General features: G+C 34.8%; 1 protein-coding gene across 7 annotated transcripts in view; it reads left to right on the forward strand.

Moving 5' to 3' along the window:
* The first annotated feature begins 454 nt into the window (after positions 1–454).
* MYEF2 (myelin expression factor 2) overlaps positions 455–17,257 on the forward strand; it is a 36,152-nt gene continuing 19,349 nt past the window's right edge. For 5 of the 7 annotated variants that reach the window (XM_037834056.1, XM_037834059.1, XM_037834061.1 and 2 more), the window contains exons 1-9: positions 614–771; positions 6,560–6,768; positions 8,010–8,062; positions 9,311–9,318; positions 9,425–9,518; positions 14,495–14,686; positions 15,375–15,528; positions 16,058–16,107; positions 16,228–16,291. In XM_037834056.1, the coding sequence (XP_037689984.1) occupies positions 614–771; positions 6,560–6,768; positions 8,010–8,062; positions 9,311–9,318; positions 9,425–9,518; positions 14,495–14,686; positions 15,375–15,528; positions 16,058–16,107; positions 16,228–16,291 (982 nt within the window). Of the gene's footprint in view, positions 772–6,559; positions 6,769–8,009; positions 8,063–9,310; positions 9,319–9,424; positions 9,519–14,494; positions 14,687–15,374; positions 15,529–16,057; positions 16,108–16,227; positions 16,292–17,257 lie in introns of all 7 variants that reach the window. The other 2 variants (XM_037834062.1, XM_037834063.1) reach the window with 2 other exon arrangements.

Genomic DNA, 17,257 nt, shown 5'->3' on the forward strand with positions numbered 1-17,257 from the left:
TCTGGTGAATTGCAACCAGTCATCAATAACTATTGAATATTCACAGGATGCCTAGGCATTTGAATCAGAAGTGCTAGTGATCTATTTGCATCATTCAAAGGATTTTTAAGGGAAGTCTGAAGAGGTGTAGGCGTAGACGCAAAGCGAAATGAGCTTCTCTTACTTAAACTGCCCTAGCCTAGAAGGGATTGAGTAGGCTGGATTTCAGAGTCTCAGAGGTTTCCAATTCCCAGAGCAGACTTGAAACTGAAGACCCCATTGGGTACCAAGCGACAGGCAGGTCAGTGGTCAGAACAAGAGCCCAACAGAGGTCTCAGGACAGGCCAAGCCCTCCCTGCGCTGCATCAGGGTCGACTGCAGCAACCGCGGCCCATACCCTCCAACTCCCATCCTTCCCCTCCCCCATTCACTCCCACCACCACCACCCCTCCCCCCACAGCGGCTCACACCGCATCCCCGTCGCCCCAGCCCCGACCGGTTCTCGCGAGATCCGGGCAGCTGAGCGCTCCGGGCCTGTTCAAATCGGAATCCGTTACCGCTTCCCCGGCCGCCGCCATTGTCGCGCTCGGAGCCCCTCAGCGCAGGCGGCGGAAGCGGAGGCAGCGGCGGCGAGATGGCGGAGGCCGACAAGCCCGAAGAGCCTGGGGCCGCTGGCGACGACAGCCCGCTTCAGCAGCCCGCTGAGCCTCCGGGCGAGACGCGGCGAGGACCGCACCCGCCAGAGCCGGAGAAGCAGCAACAGCACAGCAGCAGCTCCAATGGCGTTAAAATGTATTGTGTTTTCCTCCCGGGACTGGGGCGAGTGTAGGGCGGGGAGTCAGCCTGGAAAGCCGGGCTGGGCTTCGGTGGGACACTGCGCGCTTCTCAGGCCCCGGTCCGCCCTCGGGCCGTCGGCGGCGAGACCAGCAGGTGCAGCTGCGCCGCCCCCAGGCCCTTCCCTGGCGGCCCCGGGCATCGCCGCCTGAAGGCCGGGGGTGGGGTTGGGGGCCGACGCACCTCCCTGATTAATAACCCCATTTCCCTGACATCGTCAGGAGAACCTTTGAGCATAGCTCGGCGGTCGCCACGGTTTGCAGGAAAATGGTCCCCCTTTTAAAGAGCAGTAGTTAGTGTTCATCACTAGGGCGTATCTAGGGATGACATCATCGGACATTTCCTCTCATCCACTGAGAGAGTATTTAAAAGCAGTGTACCCCTCCCCCCATCTTTCCAGCCTCATTCGGCCCTTTATGAGTTCAGTGTTTTGTACTGTTTTCTAAAGTGTGTATTCGTTTTTGTAATTTATATTCACTGAAAGAAGTTTAATAATGTGCTGTTAGAATGGATCCGTTTTTGTTTGAATTGGCTAGAGGTATTTTTAAAAGGGAAATGTGCTGTACGTTGCCTTTTTTTTCCCTTCTAATGTTTGTCAGCTGTGCAGGCTGTTTTAAAAACTGTGTGATGGTAGGTTCTTAATTTTGGTATAATGGTAAAATAAGAAAACCATTACTTTTAAGGTAGCAACTGCCGTTATTGGCTATAAAGAATTTAGTTGACGCGAATTCATAATAATTTCTGGTTATAAGCATTCGTTATGAAAATTACCTCCCTTTGTTCTTTTCATGTGGGGGACACGATGTCAAGCATTTATTTTCATATGCCCAGCCCTTTTAACCTGAAGTTGAATGTACCTTAATAATTTAGTGAAGTCATCCTTTTCCTTTTCTTTAAACCTCAGAATAGAAAGCAGTAAAGGACATAGTGTTCTGACTTTTCTCTCGTATCAGGATGTTTGAAACTGTATCATAAGATCTGGACCAATTGTTGTAAGGGTAGTTGATTGCAAGTGAGATGGAATAGTTCTCCCCAGCCGGGTGATGACACTCTTGTTCTCAAGTGTGTTAGAATAGGATAGGTAGCATCTTCTAGGCAGAATATTGTTGTACGTATAAAATATTGGATCTCTGGAATTTGTTCCTAGATGAAAATACCCTAGTAACCAAGGAACAGAAAGTGAGTGAAGCACTTTACACCATGTCTGTCGAATGGGGGCTTTCAGGGATTTGGCATAAGTAAGAATGAAAAATAATAGAATGATAAACTCAAAATATCTGCTCTTAGTTTATATCTAAACATGGACATGCCATCCCTTTTCTTCTAGTAACATCAACAAAAGTTACAGCCTTGAGTTGCAGACAGAAGCCCCGCTACATTTGGTTATGCTTAGTGTAATAATGTCAGTACAGGTGGAGGTAGTTATCCAACCTCCATCAGATCTAAAGATGACCTAATCCCTTTTAATGTCCTGTTGTGGTTTAGCCAGACAGGAAAAAGAGAGGTGGGAAAAGAATCTTTTCCACTACTAATTGAGGAGGAAAATATGAGGTGAAGAAATTGAGAAATGTTATAAATAAATACAAATGCATGTTCTGTTCATATTGTAATTCAGCTCCCTCCTTCTTTTCGCTAAAGTTGAATAGAGAGGCCAGTTTACTATCAGGTGTTTCCTGTGCTGTCTACTCCATAGGAACATATGCTAAGTCCACAATGGGTCACTGAAGCTGAATAGGGACATTCCATGTATCCTTAACAGTCTTTTTGACCCTATCAACCAGTAGGAGTAGTTAACCCAACACAAAAACCTTGAGTTGATTACCATATTCTTAATGATAAGAATTTATATATGATCATAAAAACGACCAATTATTGCCTTAAAACATATATAACTTAGAAGTGAACAGAATGCTGCTTGTCCTCAAGATTGAAATGACTTTGTCTGAGGTTATTCCTTTATCATTACGTATAGCGATCACTATGTCTTATCTTTGTATCCCAAAGGCCTAACATTTAAAAAAGCCTAGTATAACTTTTCGAAGAAATAAAGTGGTGAACGTTTATGATCATGAAATTCATGCAGGGGATTTAGTTGGCACATTCACATCTCTGGATGAGAAATTGAAAGACTAGGTTTAGTCTTTTTCTTTACACCAAAACAGTATAAATAGCTCCCCTTTCCTTAAAATGAATAGGAAAACAAAACAAAACAAAACAACAATTTTGTTACTGTTCATGTGTAAATAACATCTTGGAGTATATAGGAGTATATGAAGATTGAGAATTATATTAAGGTACTTGTATAAAATAAGCTTGGGCACAAGGTGAAGTTTGCACTAGTGGAGTAGTAATTTTTATCACATTAGGAAAAAGGAATGGAACTGAACTTAGTTTTGGAACTGGGCTTATACTGTATAGATTCTACTTAAGTCACACCTTAAAGCCATGCTTCTTCATTTTATGTTGGCTTTTGATTTTTTCAGAAATTTATGCTGTAATTTGAGTAGGTATATTCAGTCTTAAGAGCAGAGAGCATTTTTGTGACTCTCTTCTAGAGTCTTTATTTTAGTATGTAAGAGGGAATTTGCCTAAATGACTATTTTGTGAATTATTTCTACTTATTCTGAGTAGAGTGCCAGTAGTTTGGAACTACATAGTTATTTCCCTTACAGTTTTCAAATATATGTTAACTTATTTTCTGTAGTATACTTGTGACATAGAAAGAGTTCAGAAACTGAGTCATTATTATTTAAATTCTTAATAATCAGACTGTATCTCTAGTCACTAAACTGATTTGCCTTCCATAGAGAATAATTTATGCATTGTAGGTGAGCAGTGTAACAGTATTTTTAAGGTGCCTGTAACTCAGGAAGACATGAAGAAACCCTTCCTTCTCATTCTTTGAGGAAATATTTTTAAAAGGATAGCCTACGTAATCATTGTCAGATTGTTGTAAGCATATGCTTATAACAGCCTTGTAACCCAGGTCAAGAATAGAACATTATTGCCAGGTATATGAATAGAAGAACATTATTCAAGAATAGAAGAACGTTATTGCTAGAACTTTGTGTAATTTTCGCAACTGGTTTCTTCCAGGAAGAAAATAGGCAAGGAAAGGGATGTTTAGTTAAAGAATAGATTGATAGAGGTCTGCCACCTGAATAAAGATTTATTTTATAAACATTCATTGAATTCAGGCTACTATGTAAATGGGTTTTTGGCAGGTTTAAAAGGAAGAGTTTATGCTTGTTTCTTCTGTTGTAGCCAGAACCCAGAGAAAAGGTTTCTGTGCCTTTTGGCTCCTTGCTGCCATTTTCAGAAGTGTCACGCAGTTCAGATAGGGGAGTACTGACTAGGATTGGATAGTGAGAAGATACCTTCCAGGCAGTGCCATTTCTGATGAGGGAACATGTTGGACAGTGAAGAAGTCCCTGTCAAGATCTGAAACGGTAGCAAAGCAAGTTTGGCCCTAATGTCTCTCCCTTGATTTTAGCAGGGTTTTTTGTTTGTTTGTTTGTTTGTTTGTTTTGGCGGACAGTAGCACCATCTGTTCTCAGACGAATATGGGATCTTGATTGATTGTTCATTCTTTCAAACATTAATATTTCTCAAGTACATGTTATGTATAGTCACCATTTTAGATTCTGCTGATACCCCGACAGATAGTTTTTGTTCTCATAGGGTTTACAGGTTATATTTATGGCTGTGTTGCTACCTCCTCAGAAGAATAGTGTCTAAAAAATTGAATACATTATGTAATAAGTGATTACATAAGTATGAGGTGCCTGTGGAACACTTTGAAATGTGTAGAGTCTCAGAGTGCTTGACTTGGAAGATAATTTAGAGCCTGGGTTTCTATACCCAGGTTGCCAGAATAATCTAAGAAGCTTTTAAAGTTTCAGATTCCTAGGTGTCATTCCCAGAGATTTTTATTAGTATATGTTTTTGAAAAATTGCTTTAAAATGGAAGTTTTTTAAAAAATAGTTTAAAATCCAGTACAGTAATTAGTGATTTAAAAGAAACCTATTGTTACTTCTTTAAAAAAAAAACAGATTCCTTTTGAACAATAAATTGTGTTATTTTTGTATAAATCCAGATTTTTATCTTTAGGATATGCTTTAAATATATACCTTTGATGTGCCGAGCCCTCTATCATGGGACTTCCCCTTATGAAGATTGTTACTGCAAAGGAGAGGCTGAACTTGCATATAATTGTGCCTTAGAGCCTCCCCCTGAGTGCCTCTTTGTTGCTCAGATGTGGCCCTCTCTCTCTCTAACTGAGCCATCTCGGCAGGTGAACTCACTACTCTCCCCCCTATGTGGGACCCGACTCCCAGCGGTGTAAATCTCCCTGGCAATGCAGGATATGACTCCCGGGGATGAATCTGGACCTGACATTGTGGGATTGAGAATATCTTCTTGACCAAAAGGGGGATGCAAAATGAGACGAAATACTTTCAGCTACTGAGAGATTTCAAATGGATTGGAGAGGTCACTCTGGTGGACATTCTTATGCACTATGCAGATAACACCTCTTAGGTTTTAATGTATTGGAATAGCTGGAAGTAAATACCTGAAACTACCAAACTCCAACCCAGTAGTCTGAACTCCTGAAGAGATTGTATAATAATGTAGATTAAAGGGGTGACAGTGTGATTGTGAAAACCTTGTGGATCACACTCCCTTTATCTTGTGTATGGATGGATGAGTAGAAAAATGGGGACAAAAACTAAATGACAAATAGGGTGGGATGGTGGGGGATGGTTTGTATGTTCTTTCTTTACTTTTATTTTTTTATTCTTATCCTGATTCTTTCTGATGTAAGGAAAGTGTTCCGAAATAGATTGTGGTGATGAATGCATAACTATATGATCATACTGTGACCAGTTGATTGTATACCATGGATGATTGTATGGTATGTGAATATATTTCAATAAAACTGAATTAAAAAAATGTATACCTCCATCTTATGGATGGCTGGTAGATAGCATCATATAGTTGCATTGTGATTTCAATTTTGTAAATTTTTTCCTAATTAAGGCCTTATTTAAAAGTTCAGAATATGAATTCTGATTCATATTGCATTTAAGCATTGCTCCCCCTCCCCAAATATAGGTTATGTTACTAATAAAAATGGCATGATTCTGGCAAGTACCCCATCCTATTTTATAAAATAAAACACAGAAAACATTCAACATATTAATCAAAACTGAAAATAGAAATAATTTGAATTTTATTTGAATGTGTACATATATAGCTATATCTGTATATTTTAATCATTTTTTTAAGCAGAGGGGAAGAAAGAGTTCTGGAAAGAAATTGTCAGCCAAGATGAATGAACTTTTTCATGGTATCAGTTTGTAAATTTGTGGTTTTTGAGCTATGAATGAGGCCCAGAAAGTTAATTCTCCCTAAAAGATAGCAGTTTCACATATTCTAGGAGTAAAATCACCTATTTTCCCCCTTCTTAGGGTCTAATAACATTTAAGTAGCATGATTGTTTGCTGCAATTATTTGCAATGTAGAAAATAAGGATTGTTATTTGAGACAGGTTATATGTCCAACCCTTTCTTTTAAAATGGGTAATTTCAAAGCCAGCATGTTGTCTTTCCAGCTGCTTTGCTGCTTTCTAACTTAGTGGAGGGTTTTGTGAAGTAAAGTGATAAATATGCGATATTTATTTAAAACAGGCTGCCATTCTTAGAAGCACAACTGATTTTTTTTTTTTTTTTTTTTAATTTATAGGGAGAATGATGAATCAGTAAAAGAAGAGAAATCTGACTTAAAGGAAAAATCTACAGGAAATGTTAAAGCAAATAGATTTCATCCTTATTCAAAAGACAAGAATTCAGGCACTGGAGAAAAGAAGGGTCCAAATCGTAACAGAGTTTTCATTAGCAACATCCCATATGACATGAAATGGCAAGCTATTAAAGATCTAATGAGAGAAAAAGGTAACTATCTTTGCTAATCTATCTCTGCTAACTGTCTCTGGATAATCTTTATATTAGAGGGGGAGGGAACTAAATAAACTTCTTTTATTTTCCTCTGAACCACACAGACTCAAAAAAAATTGTTTTTATTTCTTGACACCTGAATTAATCTTTTCCACTTCTTTCACTTGATACAATTTCAAAGGTAGAATGGATAAATGAACTGTTTTTCTTTTAGCCATTTTAGCAGGATTGTAGTGAGCCAGCATATGCATGCCACCAAGAATTTTGTTAAAGGGATTGCTTTGTCTAGTTGAAGTTTTTTTAGATTTTTAAAGGACTATTGCATTAGTTAAGCAATACATTTAGCTTGTTAAAGTATGAATAATAAGGCCTGCTTTTTTTTCCTCCCTCCCAAAAGCTGTTTTGTTATTACCTTGGTGGAATCTGGAATCTGGCTTTGGAATTCATTTTGTTTGCATTGTCATGACTGCCATGATGCTGTCTTTGCAGTTCTATATTAAAATTGATTTACTGCTGTTGCAGTTTTGTTTTCAGAAGAACCTGAAAACCTTCATATTATATATATGGTTGGTTTTGGGGAAAAATAATTTTAATACTTGATCTTGTAAAAGTTAGTTTTGTTATCTCTTGAAAATTTGAGTTTCAACAGTCCTGCAAACTCTGTACTTGGCTTTGAGGCTGTTCTTCCAATTAATAAAAAAATTGTATTGGTGTATCTGTTGTAAGGTGACAACTATTTGATTGGTTTTATTCATTGACTTTATTTAGAAAGTGTGTGGCTTGCTGTGAAGCATGACTTGTAAATTTGGTTTACTGATGGCAAACATGATTGAAGACATTCAGGTAGAAAGTCACCTTAAAACAGCTGTTGTGTGTAGGCTGACCAAAGTTATTTGAAAAGTGCTAATGTTGATGTTTTTAATATGATAGGCTAAGGGGCCATTTGTATGTATATGTCCATTTGTTCACCAACTATATCATTCTGGCCAAAATATGATCTGTAGTATGAATTTGGTTAATATGGTTGTTAGCTTTTTTTAGAGAATGTGGATGATGTACATTTCTGAAAACTAGTTAAATTTACATAGCCATTGACAGGAGGTATGTTGGTCTGGTTTTGATTGTTGGTGAATAATAGGTGCTTCTCTGTAGAGTTGTGCACAGGTGTGCAGTAAAGCAAGATATTGGTGTTTAAATGTATTGTTTCTTGGTATCTTCCTTTTGTATGTCTTATGTAGTTGGTGAGGTTACATACGTGGAGCTCTTTAAGGATGCGGAAGGAAAATCAAGGGTAAGTGCTGTGGGCAATAATCTGCTAGAGGTTTAAAAGTTCCTCAGCAGTTTACCTTTTGTATTCTTTCGTATTGGTTTTTTGGAAACTTAAGTTTCATTTTGTTTTACTTTATTATGCAAGATTTGAGGTTTCATACTAGCAACTCTGACACTTATTCAAACCAAAATAGCTGCTTGGAAGGGATGGGCTTTGTAAATGCTTATAAAGAACATTCACTATTCTAATGCTCTAAGGTAATCCTTCTCCTTAGCCAGTAGATTTTAACATGAGGTTTTTTTTTGTTGTTGTGTTTTGATGTCTTCAGGATATTTTAAAAGTCACTGAATTGATAATATTCCCTAAGAGGAAGTTCCATGAGAGGCCTGTAAATTTAAAGGTGTTAATTCACAGAATATATGCTTGAAGCTTTTATTGAAGAGCTTAATTTGGTAGCCTGCAGGACTACATAAGAGGCAATGCACTGACCAATTGGTATGACTGGTATCAGTGATTCAATTGATGTAAAAGGAGTTGGTTGATAGTAGATTTTGATTTTTAGCAACAAGATTGCATACTGAAGAGAACAATGCAAAACTCTTAAAAATGTTTAATGTAATAGCAAAAATCAGTGGGTGCCTGAGAAAAAACTTTGTCATTACATTCCAATGGCATTTCAAACAATAATAATCACAAGGAAAAATTTAAAAATGATTCTACAAATTGATTTCTTTAGCATAGGTGATTTTTTACATACATACAACTGGGTGCTATTTAATTGTGTACAGCCAGTTTTCTCTAATAGAGAACTTTGTTAAAAATGAAATTAGTGTTTATTTCCTATTTGGACTTTAAGAATATTGAATGTACATAAAAAATGTTTTGTGCACAATATATTTTGAAAATATTTGTAGTTGTGTAAAGATAGTTATTTTGGAGCTTTCAATTATTTCCTTGAATTACTTTTAATTGAATTTTGCAATGACATTACTTTGGTTTTGACTTAAAGTCATCTAAAAGTAAAAATATGCTCCAAGCTTGTTAATTGCTAGGTTCTACTATCTTAAATATTAAAATAGATTGATTTTTAAAATTTGCAGAAAATTTGTGGTCACTTGCCTGTTATGTTCTGGAGGTATAAAAGATTAAAAATGATCATATTATTGATTGTCTTTTAATGACTTAAATGTTGGAGTCTACCATTAACTTCGTCTACTGATCTAAAACTTTTTTTCTTTTGCATATATTGACAAATCTACCTGGATATAGGGTTGTGGGTAAGAATTTTTTTCTTTCAGTATCTTAAGTCAAATTTAAACTTCTGATTGGGGAAAAAAAATCGTAGTATTTAAACATTTCCCATCAATTTTTTTCTCTGTTAAGTGTGGTTGAATTCAAAGATGAAGAATTTGTAAAGAAAGCTCTAGAAACTATGAACAAATATGATCTTAGTGGAAGACCCCTGAATATTAAAGAGGTAAGATTTCTTATATTTGGAATAATTTAAAACATTCAAATATCAGGACATGTTTTCTTTGGACTTTCATTTTTAGTAATGTATTTATCTGACTACAGCACTTTTTTAGCATGGCAGACTTTATTAAAACATTATATATGGATGATGGTTTTGCTTGTACATGATTTACTGTTTACCCTTAGGCAGTTGTCCAATATATTTGATTTACTCTAAGTTGTTATAAGCAGAGGTATGTGAATTTAAAAAACCTCAGGAGCCAGGTATTTAAAGATGACAAACTTTAGGTGCTGACTTTATTTGGTAAAGACGTTTTCAATTTTTAGATTGTGTTGTTTAATTTGTGAAATATAGTAGGTATGCCTGTTGATAATTAAATGTTACTTAACTATTTAATAATGCAAATAAATATCTTATGGGTTTGAATAAAATTGATTCTCACTCTTAATGAAATTAACCTGGAAACCTTGCCAGATTAAAAGTTAAGAAAAGTTATAAATCTCCCAGCAAAATTTAAAACTAGAACTTGGAAACCCCTAAGACACAAATGTTCCCTTTTTTTGGAATTGTAGCAGTATAATTATGTTGACAAAAGAATGCTCAAAAGATACATTGAAAAAACTTACTTACAGTTAGCTGTAATTGATTAGGAAATGACCAGCTTAGATAGAAGTCACTTTCATGCACTCCTTTGTTTCATATTGTTAAGCCTCTCTGAAAAGTTTGAACACAGCTGCTTCTGCATGGATCCTTGCTGAAGCCTATGTTAAAATGGATAGAGAATGTAACTTTGCAATCTCAAAGAGTCCCCACCAATACCTATGCTTTAATCACTGGTTGTAGAGCAGCCTTTGCCTTTAAGTGAGTAATGATTTGAGTTTCAGTTCCATTGATTTCTAACTGTGTTACTAGGCATGTTTCTTAACTTCTCTAAGCCTCAGTAATTATAATAGTACTATTAATAATATTTACTTAATAGAGGTTTTTGTAATAAATTATTTTAGAACAATTTTAGGTTTACAGAAATATTGCACAGAAAGTATAGGGAGTTCCCATATACTGCTCCCCATGCACATAGTTTCCCCTATTATTAACATCTTGCATTAGTGTGGTGTGGTACATTTGTCAATGACTCAATATTGATACATTATTACTAACTAAAGTACATAGTTTACATTAAGATTCCCTTTTTGTGTCAACAGTCCTATGAGTTTTGACAAATGTATAATGCCATGTATCAACCATTACACTATCATACAGATAGTGTAATAGTTTCACTGCCCTATAAATGCCCTGTTCTCCACCCGTTCATCCCTTCCCCCATCCTCCCCTCTGTCAGTCTATGACAACCAGTGATCTTTTTACTGTTTATAATTTTGCCTTTGCCATAATGTGATATAGTTGGAATTAATACAGTATGTAGCCTCTTCACACTGGCTTCTTTCACTTAACAATGTACATTTAGAGTTCTTGCATGTCTTTGTGTGGCTTAATAGCTCACTTATTTTTATTGCAGAATAATATATTCCAATTTATGGATGTGCCACAGTTTATTCATTTACCTATGGAAGGACATCTTTGTTGCCTCCAATTTTTGGCAATTATGAATAAAGCTGCTGATAACATTCATGTGCAGGTTTCTTTGTGGGCATACGTTTTCGGCTCCTTTGGGTAAATAATCTGGGAGTGCAATTGCTGGATATATAGTAAGCCTTACGTTTAGCTTTGTAAGAAACTGCCGAACTGTCTTCCAAAGTGGCTGTACCATTTTGCATTCCCACCATCCATTAATGAGAGTTTCTGTTGTTTCACATCCATGCCAACATTTGGTGTTAATGTTTTATATTGTATCCATTCTGATATGTGTGTAGTGGTATCTCGTTTTAATTTTCAAATCCTTAATTATACATGATGTTGCGCATCTTTTCACATGTTTATTTGCCATATGTAAATCTTCTTTGGTGAGGTGTCAGTTCAACCCTTTGACCATTTTTAAACTGGGCTGCTTATTATTGAGTTTGAAGAGTTCTTTGTATATTTTGGATACAAGTCCTTTATTAGAATAGTGTTTTGCAAAATATTTTCTCCCTGTCTGTGGCTTGTCTACATTCTTTTAAGTATTCTTTGCAGAGGAGAAGTTTTTAATTTTAATGAAGTCCATCTTTATCAATTGTTTATTTCAAGGATTGTGCTTTTTGGGGTTGTACCTAAGAACTCATCACCAAACCCAAGGTCACCCAGATTTTCTCTTATGTGTTATCTTCTAGAAGTTGTACAGTTTTATATTTTATATTCAGGTTTCTAATCCATTTTGAGTTGAATTTTGTGAAAGGTATTCAAGTCTGTCTCTAGATTCCTTTTTTTTTTTTTTGCATATTTACAGTTATTCTAGTACCATTTGTTGAAAAGACCTTTCTAATAGGATTTTTATGAGGATTAAATGAGAGACAGTAAAGAATTCAGGCTCACTTCTCTAGTAGGCATCAGAGAACTTGTGAGACTCAGAGCAAGCTACTTAAATTCTCTGTTCTTTGTGTTTCCTTATTAGTAAAATGGCGACATAATAGAGCCTACCTGACAGTGGTATAAGAATTCAAAGAGTTAATATGTCAACTACTTAATAAATATTAGCTATTTATTATGATCACAATATCATTATATAAAGCACTTAACAGATAAAAATATTGTAACTACATAATAAATGTTAGCTGTAATAATAATTATGATTGTTATTCCTGTAAAAAGGTAGGAATATTACTGGTAGTTATTCTCTTGTTCCTGAATGTGAAGTGGTAATAGCTTAAAATTTAAAGGCCATGCTACCAACAAATACAAGTACTTCAGATCTCTTTATTGGAGGTAGCTCTCCAATTGCTCTAACTCTATTTCCTGTTCCAGCCTGGGGTTTATTTGGGATTTATTTTTTGAAAATTTTTGGCAGGAAAATGGAGAATTAGCAGGGAAAGACTTTATAGTGTTGTGGTCTGTGCAGCTCATGTATTTAGTGGCTTTTATGCATAGGCAGAACCAGTGTTTCAGAAAAGTATTGGTATCCTAAATAATTTCCCATAAGGATGGTGTTTTGTAGATTAGCCACCATTGTGGAAAATTATTTTGATGATTGTAATTTGCTGTTTTATGATGTTTCCTATTCCTCTTCAAAGGATAGTATTATAGATTCTCATTGTCTTTTTTTTTTTTTCTTTTTTCCTTGGGAAAAAGTTTATTGGACCTGAAAGGCCAAGGCCATGTTGTTTGTGTTCTTTTAAGTTTAGCACATTGTTATCCTCAGTAATATTTCGTAGGTCCTAGAATAGAGTTGTATGATCCAAATTGATATAGTATGCCTCCAGTTTTACTTTTTTTTAGCGGGGAAAAAAATGGTTTGAGTTTGGCCTAGCTAAATGATTAGGCATTCTTTATTCAATTATCTTTTCTGTATTAACATCAATAAAGGTGGTCTCTTTCCTAGGACTATCTGATTTATTAATGTGTGGCCAGAGTCAGTGCTTAGAAGTATTATGAGATGGAAATCTAAAGGTATGTTTTGGATGTTTTTAAGAGATCTTAGAATTACATTTTTTTAATTGAATGGAGGTTTGTAGCAGTTGTAAAATTATTATAGTTCCTCTAATAGCAATTACTTTGCAGACTGAAATCAAGGAGTCTGTTAAATAGTAGGCAATTTGTTATTAAAAATTATATGTTTATATAGGATACTTACATACAAATTAAAACAGTACTGTGTTTTATTAATGATAAGGACAAACAGTCCTATCTATCTAATAGTTCAAGAAGTATTTCCCCTACTATGTCTTCATCCTTCCCCCATAGGCAACTACTATCCTAAATTTTATATTTGTACAAATTTTTGAAACTTCAGACCTGAAGCACTTATATTTATTAACCTAAAATTTTTATAGCATTCCTCAAAACATTTATTTATTTTCTTCCATATTTCTTTTTATTTCTTCATGGTGAAGAAGTACCTTGGAAGCCAGAATATCTTTATTCTTTCATTTAGTTTTCTCCCTTTTATTCTCCCAAGTGTCTTAGAGAATTTATTAAAGTCATCCAACTTTCTTTTATTTTATTTATTCTATTTGTGTTCTCAGACTGAGGCTAGCAGAGTAGAATTGATAGTTACATTTTAGTGTAATCATTTGCTGTTGTGTATGACAGTCTATGGGTTTGTGGGTTTTTGTTTTTTTGCTTTCTACCTGGTAGAATGAGTGAGAAGTACATTTAAACTTGCTTTTTTGGTTTGTGTAAAGGTAGGATATTTCTCTTATAAAATTAATGTACTTTTTTAAAAAACAAAACAAAACAACAATGTTTAGTATCGTTCTTCACTTGGACACTTAGCCTTCCTTTATCTTTTGTCCCCTTCTTAGATCATGATCATTTTTGAGGAAGGAAAGAGGCTAGAAGGTAGATAATTGTATTTTGGGCAGGAAAGAAATGTGTGGATTAGAATTAGAATAGTTTCCCTTTTCCAGTACTCTTGGGTCTTTTAATAGTCTGTTACCTTATTGAAAAGTTTTGAATTGGTCTGAGTTTGGCATTGCATTGGGGGCATCTGGTGGTGAGATTAAACACACCATTACTGCATTTTGGAAAGAAAAGAGTCACAGTAAGTACTTTACTTCTCTTTGAGTTATATGTATATTTATGTGTATCTGTCATATACTTGTACACTAATATGAGGACAAAATTAAACTAATTTCAAGTTCTTAAGTGACTTTAGTGATTGGAAAGAAGTATTTAATTGGCATCCCTGGAGAATGAAATCTTTTGTCTATCCACAGGTTTTAACGGGACTGATTTCTTTGGATGAGAAAAAAAAAAAAACAACTCACTCTTCAAGAGGGTCAATCATTTGAACCAGATGGCATAGCTACTGTAGAATTTGAAGTTGTTTTAATTATATGGGTATACTGATGTATCTAGTGGCATTTAATGTTCAACGTGTATTGTAGGATCCTGATGGAGAAAATGCTCGTAGGGCATTGCAACGAACAGGAGGATCATTTCCAGGAGGACATGTCCCTGATGTGGGATCAGGGTTGATGAATTTACCACCTTCCATTCTCAGTAATCCAAACATTCCTCCTGAAGTTATCAGTAATTTGCAGGCTGGTAGACTTGGTTCCACAATTTTTGTTGCTAATGTAAGTTTAAGCTTTAGTCTAAAATTTTGTCATTCAGATATGTAGTTGTAATCAGTAGTTTATTTCATTAGATGAATGGGTAATTGGTTTATAGAATAATTTGCTTGTTTTTAACTAAAGTTAGTGATACAGTAATTTTTGTAAACACAAACCCAATTTAAGTCTCTCTATATATATCAAGTTAGAGTGTAAATACAGCTATTTAAGATTTTTAAAAAGAGAACTGTGGCATTTATAAACATTTAAGCAGTTCTTAAAATTATTTACTTTTATTTTTTATTTTTGTTCATATTGGTGAATGGACTTCTTTCTTGTGGTTTTGATATTGTGAATGTGCATGTTGTAGTTAGCTTGCAAGTTGTCCTAAGTTTTTGAAAGTTAGTGAAATCAGTGGTACTCTCCAAAATCTGAATTTCTCTCAGTAAAAGTAGATGTGCAAGTTTTAAATGTACAAATCAGGATAGAGCAGTTGAGAGACATTTTGGGAACTTAAAATAATTAAGGATAAGGGGATGACATAAATGTAGCATAACTGACTTTGAACATATTTTTAATTTGAGCATTATTATATACTGTATAACAAGAATTATAATTCTCTGTAGGTTTGAGAGTTTAGAAAAGGTTTTGTATTATTTATAAGTGGGTAGAGGGATTTATTAGGTATGTAACTATGTAATTTTATGTTAAGCTTGACTTCAAAGTTGGTTGGAAGAAACTAAAGGAAGTGTTCAGCATAGCTGGAACTGTAAAGCGGGCAGATATTAAAGAAGACAAAGATGGCAAGAGCAGAGGAATGGGCACAGTCACTTTTGAACAAGCAATTGAAGCAGTTCAAGCAATTTGTATCCTGATTTACATTTTAGCATTATTTAATGATTGAAGAAGCTGGATATCATTTTGTGGCGGTCATGGAATTTAAGGTTGCCTGGCTTAGAAATTTGTTAGATTAGTCTCCAGCACATAAAACCATTACTGTGTCCAAGTACTAAAGTCACTCTTAAAACTTGAATTAGCTGTATTGCATAGTCCTGGTAAGAACTTTTTCCCACTTTCCTTGCCTACCACAACTAATCATATGTATACATGCTTTTGACAATTATGTAATCTGTTGTACATTAACACAATTGCTTTAAATGAAGCATTGTCAATTTTCTTTCAGTGGTTGAATAAAAAAATACTGTATAAAATAAAATTATAAAGCAAGAATCAAAGATTTTTATTTGCGTATCTGGAGAATACTAGAAAAGTGAAATGTATTAAAGATGTTAAGACATTGGCAATATGATGACTCTTTTTAAGATTATTAAAAATCATTGTGTCAAGTATAATTTTATAGTCATCTTAATTGGCTTTCCTTGACTGAATCAACAGCTATGTTCAATGGGCAGTTTTTATTTGATAGACCCATGCATGTGAAAATGGTGAGTTTCCTGTATATCGTTTCAACCCTCCAACTTTTACAAATCTTTTATTTGCTCTCCTCTACATTACAATTCTTTTTAGTTATATATTAATCATATAATAAACTTTTTTGCAATTAGGATGACAAGTCAGTCCCTCATGAAGACTATCGTTCACATGATAGTAAGACACCACAATTACCACGTAAGTAAAAGCTATTATTAGGAAGTAATGGAGACTCTTCTTTTTCACCTTTATTATGTGCTGAGTAAAACTCTTTGTGCTAATAGCCCAAGTTTGGGGTTAGTTTCAGGTGATGGAGATAGTTTGGTATGATGAGGAAAACTGAGAAGAAAAGTGTTAGGTGCTATTTTTTTTTAATAGATTTTTTTGTGTGATTATAAAACCAACACGTACCAAAAAATTTGGCAATTTGTATATAAGGGGGAAGAAATCTGTAATTTTACCACTCACAGTTTAACATTTTTGCATATTTTCTTCCAGTCTTTAATATATGCTTTTTAGTAGTTTAAAACTACTATATGAATAATTTGGTGTTTTTTTTAACATTAAAGTGTAAGCATTTTTTATGTTGAAATTTCTTTCCAAGTATTTTTATTAGCTGTGTAATAGTCCATCATATTGATGTTCCTTACTTGCTTAACTGTTTCACTATTACATACATTCACTGTTTCAACTTCTTTTCCTTTTTTAACCAACATAGTAAGGCATGTCTTTTGTATACAAATCGTTGTTATGCTTTTAGTTGTTACCTTTAAATATGCTGAAGTAGATTTATAAGTTCTCAAGGTATGCCCATTTATCAGTATTATCAAATTGCTTTCCAAAGGACTATAAAACAACAATGTAATGTATTTATCATCTGTGTCTTGATGCCCCATATGCAAATTGGCAGTAATAGCACCAACTTCATGGGGTTGGCGTGAGTAGTACCTGAGTTAATATATGCCAGGTACTTAGAACAGTTCTTGCATAATGTAAGCAATCAAATATTAGTTATTGTTCTTATTGTTTTACTGTATCATCTCTCTGGTTGTTAAATTATTATTGTAAAATATTTTAAATATATGGACAGAAAAATAGTGAATCATGTAACTATCATATGCCATATTTGTTTTAGATATTTTTTCTTTAAAAATCTAAAATTTT

Source organism: Choloepus didactylus, chromosome 4 (genome assembly GCF_015220235.1).
Source record: "Choloepus didactylus isolate mChoDid1 chromosome 4, mChoDid1.pri, whole genome shotgun sequence".
Taxonomy (NCBI): Eukaryota; Metazoa; Chordata; class Mammalia; order Pilosa; family Megalonychidae; genus Choloepus; species Choloepus didactylus.